Source organism: Fukomys damarensis, unplaced genomic scaffold (genome assembly GCF_012274545.1).
Source record: "Fukomys damarensis isolate Sample0158 unplaced genomic scaffold, DMR_v1.0_HiC HiC_scaffold_11, whole genome shotgun sequence".
NCBI classification, from domain to species: Eukaryota; Metazoa; Chordata; class Mammalia; order Rodentia; family Bathyergidae; genus Fukomys; species Fukomys damarensis.
In genome coordinates this window covers 13,169,306-13,190,759 of record NW_022900923.1, presented here as the reverse complement: position 1 = coordinate 13,190,759, position 21,454 = coordinate 13,169,306, and the positions used below count along the sequence as shown (strand labels likewise).

The following is a 21,454-nucleotide window of genomic DNA, read 5'->3' as shown; positions in this document are numbered from 1 at the left end:
AGTGGAAAGCAATGTTCAAAGGTTTACAGTTAATATAGGAATAATACAAAGAGGACCAGTGATTTAGGTAATCGCCGCCCGCCTTGCAAGCTCAAGGTCCCAAATTCAATCCCCAGTACCCCACACACACACACACACACACACACACACACACACACACACACACAATAATATATAAGGCTTGAATTCTTTGATGGAGAAAAGTGCAGAATTAAGTCCTGAGAAAATAAAACCAGCTCCATGTCTACATACACTGTACTTAAATTAGGAAACATCAAAGCTATTTTAATGATGATTTATTACTAACAACAGTAGTCAAAAGAAAATGGAATTGTACTTTGAAAGTGATGAGATAAAATTACTATCAAAATAATATTTCCTATCTAAATTATACATGAACAGATGTTAAAGATATTTTTACAAAAACTGAGAGAACTATAATTTATAGATTCTTTCAGAGACGTGGTTGCACTTCAGAAAATATAAAATTTAACTCAGAGGAATGTGATTTTAGAGACAATCATAAACAAGGATATTAATAAAGTCAAATATGTATCTACATGGCTGTTAACTACATAACATAATTTTAAAAAGAGACAAAGGAGAAGGAAGAACATTGTTACAGAAGGAATTGGCAAGCGACACACAGAGAGGCAGCAGAATGGAGTAAATAACAAAAGTTTATTCCATTGACAGGGATCGATCACATCTAATGGCAGTGCCCCGATCGACCCAGTACTGGGCTACAACTCCTTCTTTATAGGGTTTTACAGCCTTGATCTCATTCAGGGGTTACATTTCATTTTCACAGTTCACATTGCTGATATTCAAAAGATGGTGATGAGGCAATTTAATTTCAACCCAGAGGTAACACTTCTTTGGTAGGGGAGGTTACCTTTTCCAAATTAGCCTAACTTTTCTTTTGTCTACAGTTCTCTTTGGGGGCCAAGACTGGCTTAGCTGAAGCCATGATAACTCACAAAGCTTCTTAAGCATCTTTGGTTTTAATTTTATCCCACAGTCACCCACAAAGCCTTTATCAACTTTTTGAATCATACATTTAAGAACAGCTGGTTTAGTATTTACATTTTCATGATCACCTGATATTCCCTTGTCCAGTGATACAGAACAAACAAAGGGTGGAACACTGTCATGTTAGTGTTCCATTCTGTCTATATTAGATGCTGGCCACAGAATCACAGAAACAGGCCACACACAAGCTCCGCAATTTGGGAAGGGATCATTAATAGGCACAAGCGCCCCCTCCCTTTGATTTGGTGCACAGATGAGGCTACCGATGGCTTTCATAGCTTGTTTAACTCACTCTCTGAACCGAGTCTCTTTCACACACACAGTCACACAATAAGTTAACACATTCCCTCCCTGGAGCCCCTTACAAAGCACAATAACAAATTGAGGGCAATCGAAACCCTCACAAATGGTAATGAGTGTAGGATGATTAGACCTGCACTCTAGATTTTGCCCAAATTGAATATATAAATCCTCACAAATGGCAGAGAAGGGAAGGTAATCAGGCCTCCAATCTGTAACCTGCCCAAATGTTCAATTAAGAACCAAAGCAAAGCAAGACAAACTAGGGAGTAGCCCAGGTGATTGGGCTCACCATGCAGAGTAGCCCTCACCATTCAGAGGGACGATTTCACTCACTTGCCTTCCTTCTGCTGTCTCTGTTCTAGGTTCAAGTGATCTACTGCTAGTGAGCTGGCCTCTGAATCCTAGAAAAGGAACCCAGGAAATCCTGAGGATGCACCTCTTCCCTTCTGAGGATGCGGACAGCTGCTCTCTCTCATGGGACTCAGGCCAAGGCCCAACACGGGCCACGTCAGTTAGCCCTTTCCTTCCTGGCCAGTGCACCAAATGTTACAGAAGGAAATGGCAAGTGACACACAGAGAGGCAGCAAAACGAAAGTAAATAACAAAAGTTTACTCCATCAACAGGGGTTGACCACACCTCATCGTGCCCTGATCGACCCCCGTCAATAGAGTAAACTTTTGTTATTTTGCTTCCATTCTGTTGTCTCTCGGTGCGTCATTTGCCAATTCCTTCCACAACAACATGAGGAAAAAAGATGCAGAACTACTGTAGGGCTGAAAAATAAGTTGGTATTTCATGGAAAATGTAACTAGGGTTTACTGGTGCATAGTTAAAATAATAATAGTAATAATTGGGGGCAGTATGGGGATTGAACCCAGAGTCTTCTCCCTGAGTTATACCCAGCCTTTTTTTTTTTGAGACAGACTCTAAGTCACCAAGTTGCTCAGGCGAGGCTCAAACTTGGAATCTTCTTGCCTTAGGCTCGCAGGTTGTTAGAATTACAACACACTGCCACTGCAAAATTTAAACTCTGTTTCCATTAAACATAATTTTCTTTTTTTCTCCTTGGTACTTGGCAATCTTTCAGTATCTCTGAATTTGCTTTAGGTGCCACAGATAAATGGAATTATATAATATTTATTCTTTTGTGACTAGTTTATCCCATTTAGCATAAATTGTCTATGTTATGTGTCAGGATCCTTCATTTTTAATAGGTTACCACTGGCTTGAACTACATGTTACATGCATGACTATTCTATCAGGCAGCTGGCATCAATGATGGTATAAGTGTTACAGTCATGTATGTCTCACTGCTGGTTCAAGTCACTCAGCAGAAAGACATACAAATTATAGCCCCATTGTGAATGTGTTAAAGGCTGATTACTTCTATTGTGTGTCTATACACTACATTTTATTTATCCATTTTTCTGTTGACAGACATGTGAGTTGCTTCCACCTTTCGGCCCTTGTGAACATGCACATGAACAAGGGTGTACAAATATTCCCCTCATGTCATTCACGCCTGGCAATGCTGCTTCCCACTTTGTGCTTCACACACCCTGGAGCAGTCTAATTCCATATGCTCATCTATAGTTTCTATGACTACTACCATAGTATTATGTCTATGTATGTCATAAACCTCACATTACAATCTTAATTGTTTCTGTTTGTTTGTTTTATAGTACTAGAGATCTGAATTCTGGGCCTTTCCACTGGATTACATCCCCTGCTCCTTAAAAAATTTTATTTTGAAACAAATTCTTGCTAAACTACCACAACTTCCCAGGTTGCGCTCAAAGTTGCAATCCTCTTGCCTCAATATCCCATGGGTGCCATCATTACAGGTAGGCATCACCATGCCTCGCACAATCTTAGTATATTTTTCATTTAACAGCCAGATGCTTTTTCTATAAAGCTTTTTAAAAGTTATAGTCCTTTTTAATTTAGCAACTTATTTATCATATTTGGTGTCCTTTACAACTAAGCACACAAATGGTATCATTTCCTTCAATTGAGGAGATTCTTTAGCACCCCAACCTGCTACAAAAACCTCTCATTTTTTCACTTATTGGAAAATGCCTTGCCAGGCATCATGGTGCATGCCTATGATGTCAGCACTCGTGAGGCTGAGGCAGTAGTATTGCTGTGAATTTGAGGCCAGCCTGAACCACAAAGTAAGACACTGTCTCAAGTAAATAAAACAAAACAAATAAAAACAACAAGAGTAGCAACAATACACCAAACTCTTAGATCTTATTGGGGTCTGGATTTAAACTGTAAGATAGGCTTAGAGCAGGTCTCAAATCTTAAGTATTATAAAGGTGTTAACTGGCTATCTAGGGCAAAACCCAGAAGGTCTCTTAGTATTTTACCCTCCATTAATGCTTGATCTCTATGGTAGAATTCCAGTTTTACATGAAATATCTATTTGGAAAAATTCACATGATCTTGCAGTATGTATGTGACACTCAACTTTATGAAGCAACCCCATGTGGATATTTTAGACTGTGTCTCTGCATAATTCCTACCTCTCCAATGCCAAGCCTTGAAGATTCCAACTAATCAAACTTTGGTTTCTTCAAAGCTCTGAAGAAATGCTTTGCTCTAACTCTAGCTATCTGCAGGAGCATCAGTAACTGTTCCAATTCTGAGCAATTACAAGGTACACCTCGAGAGTTCATTCCTATCAGCAATAACACTTATGCTCCTTGTTGGTCAATGCTTGAAAACAGATGTCTCAAATGTTGTGCCTAGATTTAGATTTGTTCATGTATAGTACGAGGACTAATTTGGTTCAATTATTCTTTTTAACATGACCAAAGGTATTGGTCAGTATCCTGACCAAAAAGGCTAACTCATAGAAATTAAGCAAAGGGGGACATAAAAGTAGTGTAATCTAGACAGCTTTCTGAAAAAAATCATTTGTTGCACACTGTTGCTCTGGATTACATAATTTGGAAAGAAAAAAGAAATAAAAGTGGTAACGCAGTTGCATGTTCTTTTTCCACATAAGACTTATTTTCCTTCCCTTTCTGAAAACTCAGAAATATGTTGAATCCAACAATAAATAATCACCAAACTAGGAGCAAACAAGGTTCCCAAAACATTAATCTTCAGTTTAATTTAAGCTTCATAGGCAGGCCCTATCATGAATACACTCAAATGCCTTTGTAAAGGAAGTGGAACATAGATAAACAAATGGATGGCTGGATGGATAGCTAGTATAAACAAATAGCTTCTAAAATAAAGGAAGAAGACATACACCAAGGGAATATCTGTGGATCAAATAATTTTGGATTTATCTTTATTTACCGTTCCATCTTCCATCAGCTTCAGACAAGATCCAAAATCTGCTAACCGAATATGTCCATTCATATCCATCAATATATTGTCAGGTTTAATGTCTCTGAAAAAAAATTAATTATTAGTTGGGAAAATAAACCATTGCTTGCTAAGATAACCTTTTGTTTTCTGAAAATCTCATCTTCTTTTAAAAGTAATACTCTAAGAAAATCTAGTGAACTACTTTATAAGTTCAATTCCTGGCTGTGATTCTTACTTAAACTTTCCTAAACACATTAAATTTAGTATTCTACAGATAAAAAGGACTGTAGATTCTGGTTAAATCAATCTTATCATGTTTCTTTTAGGTTTTACACAGGTTTGAATGTGGCTATGGTACACCTATTTTCTGCATATAAAGAAGAGTCATAATTACCAGACACCCACAAAAAAATAACATTATCTAGCTCCTAATATTGGACAGGAAAAACTGTATTTCCTAGATGCCTATCTGCATCTATATAACTGCAGATACATAAATTGGGTACTGCACATCATCGTAACACAAAAGAACTGTTTCATAAAGCTGACTTTGCAACTGCTAAAACAAATGTGTAATAGATTATACTATTTAAAGCTTTAACCATTTCTGGATGTTAAGTCAATGGTTCGCAAGATATTACATCATACCAGTTTTTGTATTATTTTTACACCTGAACATGAATTTTGGTCAAATATCATACATAAAATGGTTTGTAAAGAAGATTCTCAGAGCTAGGCATGGTGGCACAACTGTAATCCCAACACTTTGGAAGACTGAGGCAGGAGGACAGCAAATTCATGAGCAACTCAGTGAGACTGTGTCTCAAAAATATAAAAAAGGGCTGGGGATATAGCTCAAGGCAAAGACATTAGGTTCAATTGCTAGTAAAACAAGAGGGGAAAGGAGGGGAGATTCTCAGAGATCCAGCAGTGTTCACACGAGCTGAGTGTGGTGATGCACACAGGTAATCCCAGAACGCAGGAAACAGGCAGGAGGACTATGAGTTCAATGCCATCCCAATGAACTATACTTCTAAAATAGGAAAAAGAATTTTATGTAAACAGTATATACTTCTATGTTTTTTAAAATTTCTATTGTTATGTGGTAAATGGGAGTATGGTAGAGTCATTTTAACTTAATATCAATTTAAAGTCTCTCTGCATCAGTTTTCTCACCTGTAACAGGAGCATAATGTTGGTAATATTTTGATCACTAAAGCAGTTTTTGTGAGTGTACTGTACATCACAGGTTGGCAAATTATGGCCTATGGGCCAGTGCAGCCTGCTGCCTGGACTGGCACAAGAAAACTTTCTGGAGTGATGAAAACATTCTTTACTGGAGTAGTCATTCTACAGATGTATGCAGTACACTGTCAAAATCCATCAGTGTATATTTAATACCTGAACATGTTATCATCTATAGTTCAATTTTTAAAATAAGGGGAAGAAAAGGTAAAATTTATCTTTGAAATATGATATTGGAGTCTTGAAATTTTCATTAGATATCATTCTTTAAAATATGCTTAGTTTACTCAGATAATTTCTATTTTTCCTACAGTAAGTTAAAGTGGCTTATATTTTTCTAAAAAAATACAAGACGGTATTCATTTAAAAATTTGTTAGAATACAGTTATTCATAGTATTATGGTTTCAAAAAATCCACATTTGTAGTTCCTCCCCCCACCCCAATCCTGGGGATTGAACCCAAGGTTTCTTGAAGGCTAGGCAAGCACAGCATTACATCACTGAGCTGCATCCCTAGTTTTTATTTTACACCCTGAGATAGGGTCTTGCCCAGGCTGTGCTGGAACTTGCTTTGTAGCCAGGCTGGTGTCCAGGTATATGATGGGGAAAAATGTTCTGTCTTCTCTTTCCATGAAGGGCTTTGCCCTAGATGTCAGCAGAGCACTCCCGAAAGTCAGGACTTCACAGCTGCACTGAATCTCTTTCCAAGAACACTTGCCTTTCATGGAGCAGCCCACATGCCATGAATGATTGATGTAAAAAGGCAAAGATCAGGTTATATTAACCAACAACCAATACTTCAGATGGCCCATAAACTCTCCAGAACTCCTAATAGGGAGCGTTGAGGTTTTGGCCTGCAGTGTAATCTGATTTCTCGCTCCACCCAATCCTGTTTCCTCTGACTCCCTTCCACAGTGCTAATCCATAAGAAACACCCTGCATGACACATTTTGACTTGATGCCTGCTTCTGGAGAACACAGCATTTGATAAGTGGGACAATAGAACAACAAATTCCATTTTCTCATATAAGAAACAAAATAACATCTGGTATTCAGATCCATTCTGAGTCAGTGATACCAAGCACTGTCAATAAGGGAGTGAAAGGAAGGTTCAGGCAAAATACTAGTTCCAACCTTGACAATCTAAGAAAATTAAGTGATAGAAAAGTTTAGAAGAGATAAAATCTCAATCACTATACACCATTGTGTATTCACATTTTTTCCTAATTTGAATATGAATCAAATCACTTATCAGTAATTTTTCTTGTCTTTAAGTAAAAGTAAATACCATTTGGATTAAAAAGGACAGCAGCTTTTAAAAAACAGTAAGTCAAAATTAACATTTATAACAATATATATATATTTATTTTTAATAGTTAAGAATTTAAAAAAGTATTCTATAACAATAACCATATTGAAAGGGACCCTAAAATATAATTATTATAAACATTATCCCTATAACAGTGAAATGTAGATTTAAAAAAAATTTTTTTTTTTAATTTTTATTTTTTGGTACCTGGGGTTGAAGCCAGGGTCTTTCCACTGAGCTACATATTTGGCTCTCTTTTTATTTTTAATTTTAACACAGGGTCTAGCTAAATTGCTAAGTGTCCCAGGCTGGGCTTGAACTTGGGTTCCTTCTGCCTCAGGCTCCCAGTAAACTGCTAAAATTCTCTCATCTCCCCCAACCCCCTAAGTGAAATCAATGTTTGCTCTCCAACTAGGCTGCCTATAGCATATAAAAGCTTGGCAGGCACCAATTGGCTTCAGGAGCATAGTTTGCAGAGAAAGCCATGGGTATTGTGCCTTGTGCCAAAAGTAAATGGCTGACCTTCTTCAGGAGGCTTGATCTGGAATCATTTCTGTTTGCAAAACTATGTATAACCTTGACATGTAATCACAGAAATTTTGCCGAAGAAATATTACAACATAATAAAGGGAAGAAAATTTACATTAGTAAAATTATGTCAAAGATAGCTTTTTCATCAGTCAGAAACTAGACTTTTTTTTGGAGGAGAGGGCCTCATACCTCTCATTCTTGCTTTAGCCTCATGAGTGCTGGGATTACAGGTATGAGCCACCACAGATTAAACTACTACCCACCGCTGGACATGGTGGCACACACCTGTAATCCAGCACCTAGAGGCTGTTGCTTGAGGATGGCTTTGAGTTCAAGGTCAGCCTGGGCTACATAGTGAGACCCTGTATCAAAAAAAAAACACACAAAAAAAACCCAAAACAAAACAATAAACAGATATCCACTGTAACCAAATCTCATAACTAGGATAAGATGTAATAATTGAGGGAAACTGGGTGAAGGATATACATAAAACTTTTCTGTATTACCTTTGCAATTTCCTGAGAATCTGTAACTATTTCAAACTAATAAATTTCTTAAAACAAATATCATTATGAACACATTTATAGAATTATCATTCCTTATCTTGTTATACATTAACATGTTTTTATGCTTATTGTATTTAATATTTGTATTTAGATAAAAATATCACTAAAATGAAAAACTGTGTACCAGTCAGTTCTATCTGCCTCAAGAATCCAACACTGAAAACTGTGGTGTTTTGTAAGAAACCCTAAAAGACTGAGAGAATTTACATTTACAGATCTTGTCCCTCCTATTTCAGGTGTCCTATACACCACTGGCCTACAATCTAAACTCCCACCCTCACCAACTGGATAACCACCAGCCAATAAACTATAAGAGTAATTGCTTTCTTTTCTGAGAACCACCTTTGATGAAATATTCCCTCCAGATGATCTTTCTTGCTAAAGTCTTTTTAAAATGGTGCTACAGAATAGATCAGCAGTTCTTTAAACACCCTTACTCTGCGTTTTCCCTTAAATGACTGATATATTCACGGGGACACCAATGCTATCTGTGTTTGTCATGAATGTTATACTAAATGTAGAGGCCCAGACAAATAGGACTATTTTAGTGTGATAAGAGTCTTGGTTAAAACTCAGGGTGTGGTCTGTGTAGTGAACAACTAATCTTACCCAAAGGGAGGTCAGCTTTTGTCCTTAGCTACTGGGAGGTGATGTCTAGGGACTTTGGAATATCACGACTGTGAGGGTTAAGCTTAATTATCAATTTGACTGGCTTGGGGGCCAAGTAGGAGAGTTAGTAAAGCACACTTTTTGGTGTCTGGGTGGGTCATGGAGACGTGATCTTGGGGTCTATATCTGGTCACTGGCTCCTATTTCTCTGATGCTGTTCCTCTGCTCTGCTCCGCCTGCCATGAACTGCGTACCTTCACTCCACCACATCCTTCCATCATTATGTTTCTGTTTTGGCACCAATAGATCACGTACTGAAACCACTAGCCAAATTAGCCATTTCCTCCTTTGAGTGGTGGGTGTCAGGTATTTTGTTCCTAGCAACAGGAATGCTGTCTAAAACAATGAGTGGTAGGAGTATCTTTGGGTGCCAGACAATCTAACAATATAATTTATGATGGATATAACTTTCATCTGGAAGGGATGGAATCAGCTCGACTTCTAGGAGGGGCTGGAGACTAAAGACAATCACACAGGCCGTAATTGATTCTCTCTACACAGACACAGACACAGACACATACACCCTCTGGAAACCCAATGCTCAGTTAGCAGTATTCAATGTGGATCATCATTTAAGGATGCTAGGCTGCACTACCATCACCAAGAGAGGATGACAGAAGCTCCATCACTGGCACTTTTGAATTCTACCATATGCACTTCTTCATTTGACTGACTCTAATCTTTATGTTGCCCTCTTTTTTTTTTTTTGTTTTTGGTTTTGAGATAGGGTCTCACTATGTAGTTGAAACTGACCTGGAACTCACCATGTAGCCCAGGCTGGTCTCGAACTCACAATGATCCTTCTGCCTCAGCCTCCTGAGTGCTGGGATTACAGGCGTGTGCCACCACACCCTGCTGGTTATGTTGTCCATTTAATAAACCACAATTTTAAGTATAACAGCTTGCAGAGTTTTGTGAGTCTTCCTGAAAAATTCTTAAAACTGGGAATCACTTTGGAAATGCCTCAAACTTGCAATTGGTGTCAGAGTCAGGGTGGTTTTTTGGGAATATTCTCTCTAACTTGAAATTATATGAAGGGTAAAAACGGGAGTTATGAAGAAATTACAAATAAGCTAATAGAGGGGGGTTCAGGTACAGAGAGATTAATTTAAAAATACATTCCAGCCTAAGTATTTACCCAAGCTCCTATTTAAAGTATAAAACAAAGACAGCAAAGAACACATACTTCACTGAGTTTTCCAAAAACCTGCCTAATTTACCTTAAGAAACATTTTATCCAACAAAAGGTTAGCACGCCTTAAAAATTATACCAGGTAAAAAAGTAAAGGCAAGTATGAAAACATTTAACTTGACAAGTGCTGTTCACAGGCTACTTTTTCTTAGCTTAGGTTTCTTACTTTTAAATATAGCTTCTTCCTTTTGTTTTTTGTTGTATTCCTCTTTTTTGAGCAGGCTCTCACTGTGCAGTTGAAGCTGCCTTCAGCTTACAGTGTAGCCAGGTAGACTCTGAACTCACAGTGATTCTCCTGTCACAGCCTGAGTGCTGGGAGGTATGTACCATATCATATGCCCATCAGTTTTATACATAATTTTTATCTTGTAATTCCTTATTCCTTTTTAATTACCACTGACTTATTTACAATTACTTAAATACATTATGGAAGAAGAAGCAGGGGAGAATGTGGGGGCAGGGTAAGGAAATGGTTCAATTTGAGCCAAATATAAATGGTCAATGACACAAGAACACAAATTCAAATTACCTGAATGACACGGTCTACTGCAGAAGAAGTTACATGATCTTTTATCATCTCAAACTAAAGCCATCAGTCGATATGTTTACAAAAGACATAAGTGGGGGGCATCAGGTGGTAGACTACAGCAAGATGGGGAAATGCCTTTTTATAGGATTCAGACTTTATTGAATCCTTAGCTTTATGTTTTGGGTGGAGGCTTTGTCAGTTAAGCTTAAATCCTCAGAAGAATGTGAGGTCAGATACAAAAGGTAAAAATATTAAATGGCTAGTTTTTCTAAAAGCCCAAGATAATTTTGCCTCTTTATCAGCAGTATTAAATTTTTCCACAATCACAAGTCAAAGTCAGACAATCTGAAGGGTCCTCAAGATAGATGTGGCATCTTCAGAGTAGTGAACTTCAAAGCCTACAGTTCCATTGTGGCCAAACACAACACTCTATGCACTCAGAGCCAAAGGTCCTTTTATGTCACGTGAAACTGGGAAGGCTCATTCCTAGAATCTGGTAAAAATGAGGCTAAGTAGGCAGGAAAGCAGTCATCAGACAGAAATCACTGTTGAAGCTACTGTGACCCTGGATTGCAGTGATGTTGCTAGCCATCACGATCTGGATATCTGAATCGAAGTCTTCCTTTTTCAGCTCTTCGCATGTGGCATAACATCTGCATGTGACATTTAATACCACACTATACCTAAAATTAAAATAATAGGGAGAGAGAGAGAGAGAGAGAGAGAGAGGAGGAAAGAGAGGGAGGGGAGAGGCAGGAGCAGGAAAAAATGAAAGAAATAGGCATCCTAACAAATGAATATTGTTTCCCCCTGCATCTGTGAGGCAGAACAGGGACTCTCATGAAGACAAGAGACAGGTTTCTCAAGCTTTAATCCATGATCTGTTATTATAAGAAGGTGATAATAGTCCTAGTCTTTTTCCCTAGTCTCCCTTGCCAATAATGTATGGAATGTGCCCTTGCCTTAATTCCTCACTCTTATCACAATGACCCAGTGTACTGCAAATAACAGGGAAGCTCCATGATGTCTCCAAGGACAAAAACAGTCTGGAATTCATATAATACACAAGGAAGCAACCTCTTCAAACACAAGGAAGAGGTTTCTAAAAAATTCTATACTCATGACTCAATGGAACATTACCAAACCCTAGCCTACCCCAGCAAAGAAAACATAATAATTAAGGGGAGAACAGGATCATCATTTGTAGTTCCAAAAAAATCAAGGTCAACATTATTCTTATCATTTCAGAAAATATACAAAAGTAAATTCAAATATATCTGACGATTTCCAAAAGTTCTATATAAAGATATTCAAGACTATAAAAGAAAGGCTCTAAAAGACAGTGTCAGTTAGAGAGGTCTGAAGTTCATTTACTTGGGGTTCATGAATGTCAATGTAAGACACAGACCTGATTATCAGAAAATACAACCCATGGACATTCAATGAAACAACAGCTAATGTAACCCTTTTTTGAAGCTTATACACAACTCATGAGCTAAATACCAAGTGTGACAACAAGTGTATCTAAAGTAGGATTTGACAATGGAAGTGTGATGTGGCAGTTATCTATTAATCTACATTCAGTAAGAAACTCTTGAAACCACAAGGTTTTCAGTCTAGACGAAGAAACCCTCCAGAAACATCTATTAAGCTATACTCGCTGATTACAATAGAGGGAAAAGTCACTCAACTATATAAAAGAAATATGAATGGACATGAAAAAAATCAAATAAGCACTAATACAATTGTAATGTGGGACCTCAATACTCCACTATCACAAATATGCAAACCAACTAGACAAAAAAAAAAAATCAACAAAGAAATACTCGAACTGAACCAAACCTGTGAACAAATGGACTTAGTGGATGTCTACAGAGTGTTCCACCCCACAACATCAGAATACACATTCTTCTTAGCTGCCCATGGGACATTCTCCAAAACAGACCACATACCAGCCCACAGCATGTGATTAAATAAATGCAAAGGAATTGAAATTATCCCATGCCATACATATTATCTAATCATAATGCAAAGAAACTAGAAGTTCAAAGGCAAAAGAAACCACAAAAACTCTTAAACATATGGAAATTAAATAACAGCCTCCTGAACAACCAATTAAATCAAAGAAGAAATTAAACAGTTTATACAATTAAATGATAATGGCAATACAACAAACCAGAATTCATGGGACACAACAAAAGCAGTCCTAAGAGGGAAATTTATACCAGCAAATTCTCAGATCAGGAAAGCAGAATGAGCTCAAATAAACAACCTAACGTTGAACCTCAAATGTCTTGAAAAAGAAGATAAAATCAAACCCAAAGCACGTACAAGGGAGGAAATTATATAAAGATAAGAGCACAAATTAATGCACCTGAGACTAATAAAATACAAAGAATCAATGAATAAAAGAGTGGGTTCTTTGAAAGATTAAAGAAAATTAACAAACTCTTTTAGTAAACCTTATTAAAAAAAAAAGGAAGACACAAATCCATGCAATTAGGAATGAAAAGGATGAAATCACAATGAATCTTGCAGAAATCCAGAAGATCATTAATATCTACTTTAAGAACCTGTATTCTAATAAGATGGAAAACAGAAAAAATTGGGCAGATTCCTAGATATATATAAATTACCAAACTGAATCAAGATATAAAGATTCTAAGTAACATAATTTTAGTCATTGAAATTGAAGATGTAATTAAAAACTTACCAACAAAGAAAAGCCCCAAATCCTGACAGTTTCACTGCTAAATTCTACAAGAAATTTAAAGATCTAATGCCATTACTCTTCAAACTCTTCAATGAAGTTAAAAGGGAAGCAATACTCCCAAAATCACTCCTAGACACAAATATTACCCAAATACCAAAACCAGAGAACGACCCAACCAAAAAAAAAAAAAAAAAAAAAGACTACAGGCCTGTCTCCCTAATGAGCATTAACACAAAAATCCTCAATGAGATACTGGCAAAAAGAATGTAGCATATCACCATGACCAAGCAGGATTCAATCCAGGGATTCAGGAAAGGTTCAACATACAAAAATAAATAAATGTAATATACCACATCAATAGAACCAAAGATAAAAATCACATTATTATCGCAATCGATGTAGAAAAAGCATTTGACAAAGTCCAACACCCACTCATGATAAAGACTCTACAGAAAATTGGAATAGATGGACTGTATCTTAATCTCATACAAGCCATCTATGACAAACCAACAGAAACATCATACTAACTGGACGAAAACTAAAAGCTTTTACTCTAAAATCAGGAACAAGACAAGGAGGTCCACTATCACCACTCTTATTCAATATAGTTCTGGAAACATTAGCCAGAACAATTAGACAAGAAAAAGAGATGAAAGGAATAAAGACAAGCAAGATAGAAGTTAAATTATCTTTTTTTTTGTGGATGACATGACATTCTACGCACAGAAGACCCCAAATACTCTACCAAAAGACTTCTAGATTAAATAACCAATTCAGCAGCATAGCTGGATACAAAGTCAACACTCAAAAATCAATAGCATTCCTACAAGTAAATAACAAACTCAAGGAGAGAGAAATTAAGGAAACAGCTTTTACAATAGCATAGAAAAAAAATAAAATACTTAGGTATCAGTCTCACAAAAGAAGGAAACTACAATACTCTGAAAAAGGATATCAAAAAGGGTATCAGAGAATGGAAAGATATACCTTGCTTTTGGCGAGGAAAAACCAACATGGTGAAGATAGCCACATACCCAAAATTGTTATACAGATTTAATGCAATCCTGATCAAAGTACCATTAGCATAACTCAAAGAACTAGAGAAATCATTCCTAAAATTCATTTGGAATCAGATGGAAATGGGCCTGTAGTTCTTTTTTTGGTGGGGTCGTGCTCTAGTTTTGGTATTTTGGTAATATTTGTTTCCAGAAGTGATTTTAGAAAATAAATATTTTGAAGTATTACTTCCCTTTCAACTTCATTGAAGAGTTTGAGGAATAATGGCAACCTAGAAGAGCAAAACAATTCTGGGCAACAAAGCCAAGGCAGGGCCATCACAATCCCTGACTTTAAATTATACTATAGAGCTACTGTGATAAAAACACTACGGTACTTGCAAAAACAGACCCAAGGATCAGTGGAACAGATTAAAAGATGCAGAAACAACCCCAAGCACACTCAGCCACCTTATCTTTGACAAAGGGGCCAAACAAGTTCACTGGAAGAAAGCCTAATTAATTAATGGTGCTACAAAAACTAGCTCTCTACATGCTGAAGACTAAAACTAGACCTATGTCTCTCATCATGCATGGAACTAAAATCAAAATGGATCAAGGATTTAAATATTAAAACAGAAACACTAAATCTACTAGAAGAGAAAATGGGTAGAATGCTTGAGGACACAGGTGTAGAGAAAAACTTCAGGCACAAAGCCCAGACCACATGGGAAATGTTACAAAGAATCAACAACAGGGATCTCATCTTATTAAAAAGCTTTGCACAGCAAAAGAAATCACCAACAGAATGAAAACACAACCACAGAGTGGTATTTGGTATGACACGATTTACCAGGTTAATCTTATATACTTCTTACCTAGATCTGTAATTAGCTATTTTTCCAACAAGCTTATTCCCACCCCCACACCCTGGAGAAAGTAGTATTTAAGGACCACAATCTGTCAATCTGTAAATTATACTCATTGCTATGATGTTGGTCATTGTTTCCAGTCGTTCCAGAGTGTGTGCATGTGTATCTGGGGATATGTGAAGATAGAATGTTAGAAACTCATACTGATACTTTCAGGTCTATGTGATTTCTAGTTAGCCACTCCTATACTTTATCAGCCACTCTTTTCTTCTACACCAAGAATCCAGATTCCTAAGGACAGATGTGATGACAATTAATTTATTTTGCGTTATATACACAACAATCTCAGAATGGCAATAACTTCATTATATCACTAATTTGATGACTAAAAAGTGTGAGAAAAATTTCCACAAATTCTTCAGTTATCAACCACTTGACAGTATACCAACCACTTGTATATGTCTCAGATGTTTATGGTCAGAGCATACAACCTTTAACACTCTGCTCATTCATTTTAATTTATTTTTCTGTTCTAGTTCCATAAGTGATTATTTAATGGGTTATAACACCCATACACCAATGTAGTTCAGGCCATTTTAATTGTCTGATTTTCTAGTAGACCAGCAGGTTCCACAGGAAGGATTCATAGAAACAGTCTCCAAGTTCCTGTAATTTGATAATATTTATGTGCACCCTTTATACTTGAAAGTCAGTTTTGTTCCCATTTTCTTTTCTGGGGTATCACAAATATTTAAAGCATTTTTCTGCATTGCAAAGTCTAATGATAAAGTACTTTTCTTTCCCATATAAGCAACTTACATTTTGTCCCCATAGAATTTTTCCTTCTTTAATTTAAAGGTCAATAAATATACTAGAAATGTTTATGACCTACTATTGTCCTTTATGTTATACTTGTTATACACACTATATATGCATTTGAGTAACCCAATCAACTTTTGTTTTAAGCAGTCATGTATTTTAAAGAATTTAAGAGGGGAAAAATTAGTGTTTAAACTGAGATTTTTACCATTTAATATTGTTTTTATTTCCTGAAAATCTAGATCTTCTTCAGCTATGATTTCCCTATATTCTAAACTATGCTGTTAAACAATTCTTGTAAAGAAAACTTGAGGCAATGAATTATTTTGGATTTCCTGTTTGAGACTATCTTCTTTTTTCTACTTTACTACAGATGGAAACTGCCAGTAGATACAGAATTCTGACTTATTTTTGTCTTCTCTTTTCTTTTCTTTTTTTAAAAATGACTTTAGAGATATTATTCCATTATCTTTTAGCTCCTGGTCAAATGTGAAATGATGTTCTCCTCTAGCTGCTTTTTGTTTTGTTGCTATGTAGTTTACACTCTGAACTCATTATGTAGCCCTGGCTGGCTGTGAACTTGAGGCGATCCTCCTGCCTTAGCACCCCGAGTGCTGGGATTACAGGCATGTGCCACTATGACCTGCCTCTACCTTCTTTCAAGATTTCTTTATTCTTTGTATTCCATGCTTTAATTATGATCCTTTAGGTGTGATTTCCTATAATGAATACTGTTTGGAGTTTGCTCTGATTTTTTATTTTATAAATTCATCTTATTCTTTAAAAAGGAGAATTTTGGGCTTTTAATTATTCTTCATGGGATAACCTACTGCTCTATATTTATTCCTAGGTAATCTCCTACCTGCTCTATTATTCAGTTTAAAATTTTCCACTTGGTTCTTCTAGAGTTTCTACTTCACTTCTGAGCTTTTCGATTATTTCATTCATTTCAAATATATTTTCTTTACTTCATACAGTATATTTGAAATAAGTGCTATTATAAATCTCTACCCCAAAATCTCTCTATCTGGTTCATCATAGGATTTCCATTAGTCGACTTTTTTTTTTCCTCATGAGACTGGATTATAATTTCCTGACATGTTATTTTTTTATTACATTGTATTCATTGGGAATATTATATCATGTATACTTTGGGTCCTGTCATAAAACTCCAAAAAACTGCTAATGTTTTCATTTTACCAGAGAGTCAATTTAGTTGAGACTGTCTCTTCAAATGTATTTTACAATATGACTAAAAATGAAAATATTACATTAAGTAAAAGATATTAGCCTTGATATTAATAATGTTATATTGACTTCATTTATATAAAATGTCCAAAATGTTCAAATTTATAGAGCAGAAATTAGACTACTGGTTGCTCAGGGCTGGAGATGGCAGAACAGACTGATAGGGTGTTAAGAATAAGAGGGTTTCTTTCTGAAGTAAATGTTTTAAAGCAGATTGTAGCAATGGCTATATGAATCTGTGGGTATACTAAACAGATTTGTATAGTCTGAATGGGTGAAGTGTATAATATATGAATTATATCAAGTTATAGACAATTTAATCTCACAACAATTTTTAATCAAGATAAACGCCACTGACAAGTGATACAATAAGGTGGAGATATTCTCTGCTAAGTGAAAAAAGTTCTGAAGAAAATAAACAGTAAAATATAAATAACTATTAAAGATAATTTATTATTAATATTAACTGTTTGGGGAAAGGAAAGAAGAGATTGGAATTAATATGAGAAAAGGAAAAAATAGAAACAAAGTCTTTGTAAATAGGGAGGGGTGAAGGGAATGAAAGGAGGGCAGAGGAATGCGGAAAAAATAAGAACCAAGATATATTATGCAAAAGTACAAATTTCTAATGATAAATGTCATTACATGGTATACCTAAAATGTACCAATACAATTTTTTTCTTTTATTGAGTTTACTGGTACATTTTAGTACAGTTACAGTCATCACTGGGCTCTTGTACCTTTACATGACAGGTGGTCTTGGTTCTCATTTTTTCCCCTTGTCCCTGCCCTCCCTTCACCTCCTCCTCCCCTCCCCATTTACAAACACTTTATTTCCATTTTTTCATTTTCTCATATTTTTCCCCTATTACCTTTCCCCTACCCTTCCCACTTTCCCTACACCTTTAGCCCTTTTCTTCCCATTTCACAATGTCAGTTATCTCATTAGGATCTTATGTACTATTACAGTTTATTCACACCAGAGAAACTATTAGGTATTTACACATATGACTTATTTATTTCACTTAGGAGTATATCCTCAATATGTATCCATTTTTCTATGAATGAGTCTAATTACAATTTTTAAAAATATTAACTTTTAAGGATAATTAAAAGCTAGTAAAGAGAACATTATAATTTTTAGATTTTCTGTTCTTTTCTTTTTCTCCCCACCTCTTCCACCCACTTTGGCAGTACTAGAGGGCCTTTACACTGAGCAACATCCCAGCCTTTTTTGTCTTTTCAATTTTGAGACAGGGTCTTGCTAAGTTACCGAGGTTGAACTAGAACTTGGGATCCTTCTGTTTCAGCCTCACAGAGTACCGGATTACAGGCATGCAACACCATGCCCAGCTTTACATCGTTTCTTTTAAGCTGCCTTTGACAGGTTGCATGTGGTAAGGGGGACTGAACCAGGGAGCAGGACTGCAGGTGTGTCCCACCACGGTATATCTCCATATTGCACACACAACCTAATTCTCTCAAATCTTAAAACATTTTTTCACTCATTTCAAATATATTTTCAAATATACATATTATTATATATATTATATTCATTACAATATCATCATTCTCTGTGACAGAACAATCTGCCAAGCAGCGATGACTCTTCTCAACCAAAGTGACTTCTTCCTAGTTTTGTCTTGTTTCCGAGGTACTGGAGAGTGAACCCAGGATCTTGCACATGTGAGGCAAGTGCTCTGCCACTGAGCCACATCCCCAGAAATTATTATACAAGTACATCTTTTCCTATGCTTTCAAATAAAATGGCTTGGAATTACTACATTTTAAATTGAAGGTAAAATGTACAGCATTGTTTAAATGATGATACTGAAGGAAAAGATACCAAGAAACAGATATCAAGACCTTAGTCATTGAAGAACACACAATTATCAACTGGTAACAATCTGGTTTCAGAATGAACATTCTGATCCTCTATGTGGTGTTGAAAATACCACAAATGTCCTAACCTTTCCCTTTTTGTCATCCCAAACTAAAGTATATAACCAAATGCAACACACCAGATCAAACTTATTTTTCTTTGTTGTTCTAAGAGTATTCTACATCTTGATTACTAGCATTTTTAAAGTGGTAAATAACAATCTGAACATCAAGTCTATTGCTGAATTTAGTTAATATGGTTAAGATGTTTAGAAATAACTGTTTAAACCTACAATTAGAACTTCCTTCACCATAACCCAACATTTGACAGCAACTTTGGTCAAACTGTTAGACAAACCATAAGATGTTATTAAGTCATTAAAAATAACCTCTATCCCAAATTCTTATTTCAGCAAATAAATGATTGAAGAGAAAAGGTACACCCTTAAAATATAAACTGCCTATTCAGTAAATCAAAAATAGAAATGCTGGCATTCATACTAAAGTTTGAAATTAAAAGTTGAAAAATTAAAGTGCATCTATGATAAAGTCTAAAGCCTAAGTTAGCAGATGAATGAAAAAAAAATTTTTATGAATGTAGAAATAGTATTTTAATAAATATGGGAGTGGCGATGGTAGTAAGCTATCTTATTTAAAAACACAGGAAAATATGTACATATTTGCATAAGATTAGTATTTCATTATATTGTATTTTCTATGCACATTACTCAAATGATATATTTAACATTCAAATGAGGATAAAATAGAATTTCTGAGCCTTAATTTTCCTTCCCAATTTCCTTTGGCCGTCCTATCTTAGCTAAATTATTTCAATCTGTTGACCTATCTTCTTCCCATCAAGGACAAGCCTTTTTCCAAGAGTTTTTTCTGATTCATTTGTTCCTCAAGTGTTTTCTATTTAGCATTTCTAAAATACTAAATCTATTTTGGAATTCCACAATGTTTAGGTACATAGTTTTTACAATCTTTCTTTAAAACTTGTTTCATATGTCATTTAATATACCTCTACTATCACAGTTAATCTTGAAGTAATTCCTCAGGAAGGGAGACTAACTTCTCCACTTCTATCACGTCCTTCACTCAGAACAATAGCTAGGGTAGTGGGAAAATGGTAGAGGTTGAAATAACTTTCATAATGAATAAACAAGTTCATAAAATTAAAAATGAGAAATATTCGTCCAACTTGGAACATCCATGAAGTGGAAATTATTTTCTTGAATTAAAGTCTTTTGGTGGGGGGTGGTACTGGGAATCAAACTCAGGACCCTGCACTTGCCCAGCAAATGAGTCACCACTGAGCTACATACCCAGTCCAAACTATAGTCTTTTTGCAACAGTTACTAAAGTGAAGACAAAGAGCATACTATTTACTATAGCTGCTGCTGCTCCTGACAACTAAAATACAACTATACGTAAGAAAACAGATAACAGATTATTGAAATGGCATCAGCTAAGATATTCATGTAATTAAATACAAAGGGAAAATGATTGACCTTTATTTTCCTAAAGACACCTCTTCTCTGTGCTCATGAGTTTCCTCCTCACCTTTGGCCGCTTCTAAGGTTTCCATGCTCATTCCTTTCACTTTACTCAGTCTAAATACTATAGGTTCCTCCAGGCTTGTTCTGGATCCTTATTACCTACTCCAAGTTTAACAAAGTGGATTCACTTCATCTCGTGATTAACATGCTATCTACATGCTAATGACACCCAAGTATATGGATTACAGATACAAGCCTTATAGTTTAGTAAGAAAATCACTTCTTGGCAGGTCATGGTGCTGAAGCAATTTTGGCCATCTTGAGGAATTCACCAAATACATATGAAGAGCAGGTGAAATACAGCACAATGAAGGGAACTGCCTGAGCTTGGTTTCTGCACTACAGAAGACCAAGTAACAGATCTATTAGCCACTCATTTCTTCTAATTCCTCAAAAAAAAAAATCACCAGCATTCACTATTTTATTAATACATATTTCTTCTCTTCTCAATTCCATTTTATTCTCCTGCTATTTTAAAAGGATTAAGGCTACCAGTAGAAAATGGTAATTGTCCCTTGTGAGCATTTATAATACCACAAAATCCTTTGGGTTTAAAATAAAATAACAGAGAAACAGTTTGCATTTTGGCAGCTAGTCAGTTAACACTTTAGTAAATACCTTTGGGAACCTTTTCATCTTTACAAGGAAGCTTTTTTTTTTTTT

The 21,454-nt window shown here is 35.9% G+C and overlaps 1 protein-coding gene across 21 annotated transcripts in view; it reads right to left on the bottom strand.

The window, feature by feature from the left end:
• Cdc42bpa (CDC42 binding protein kinase alpha) overlaps positions 1-21,454 on the bottom strand; it is a 271,103-nt gene that overhangs the window by 134,478 nt on the left and 115,171 nt on the right. For all 21 annotated transcript variants that reach the window (XM_033762072.1, XM_033762059.1, XM_010642642.2 and 18 more), the window contains one exon: positions 4,649-4,742. In XM_033762072.1, coding sequence (XP_033617963.1) covers positions 4,649-4,742 — 94 coding nt within the window. The remainder of the gene's footprint in view (positions 1-4,648; positions 4,743-21,454) is intronic.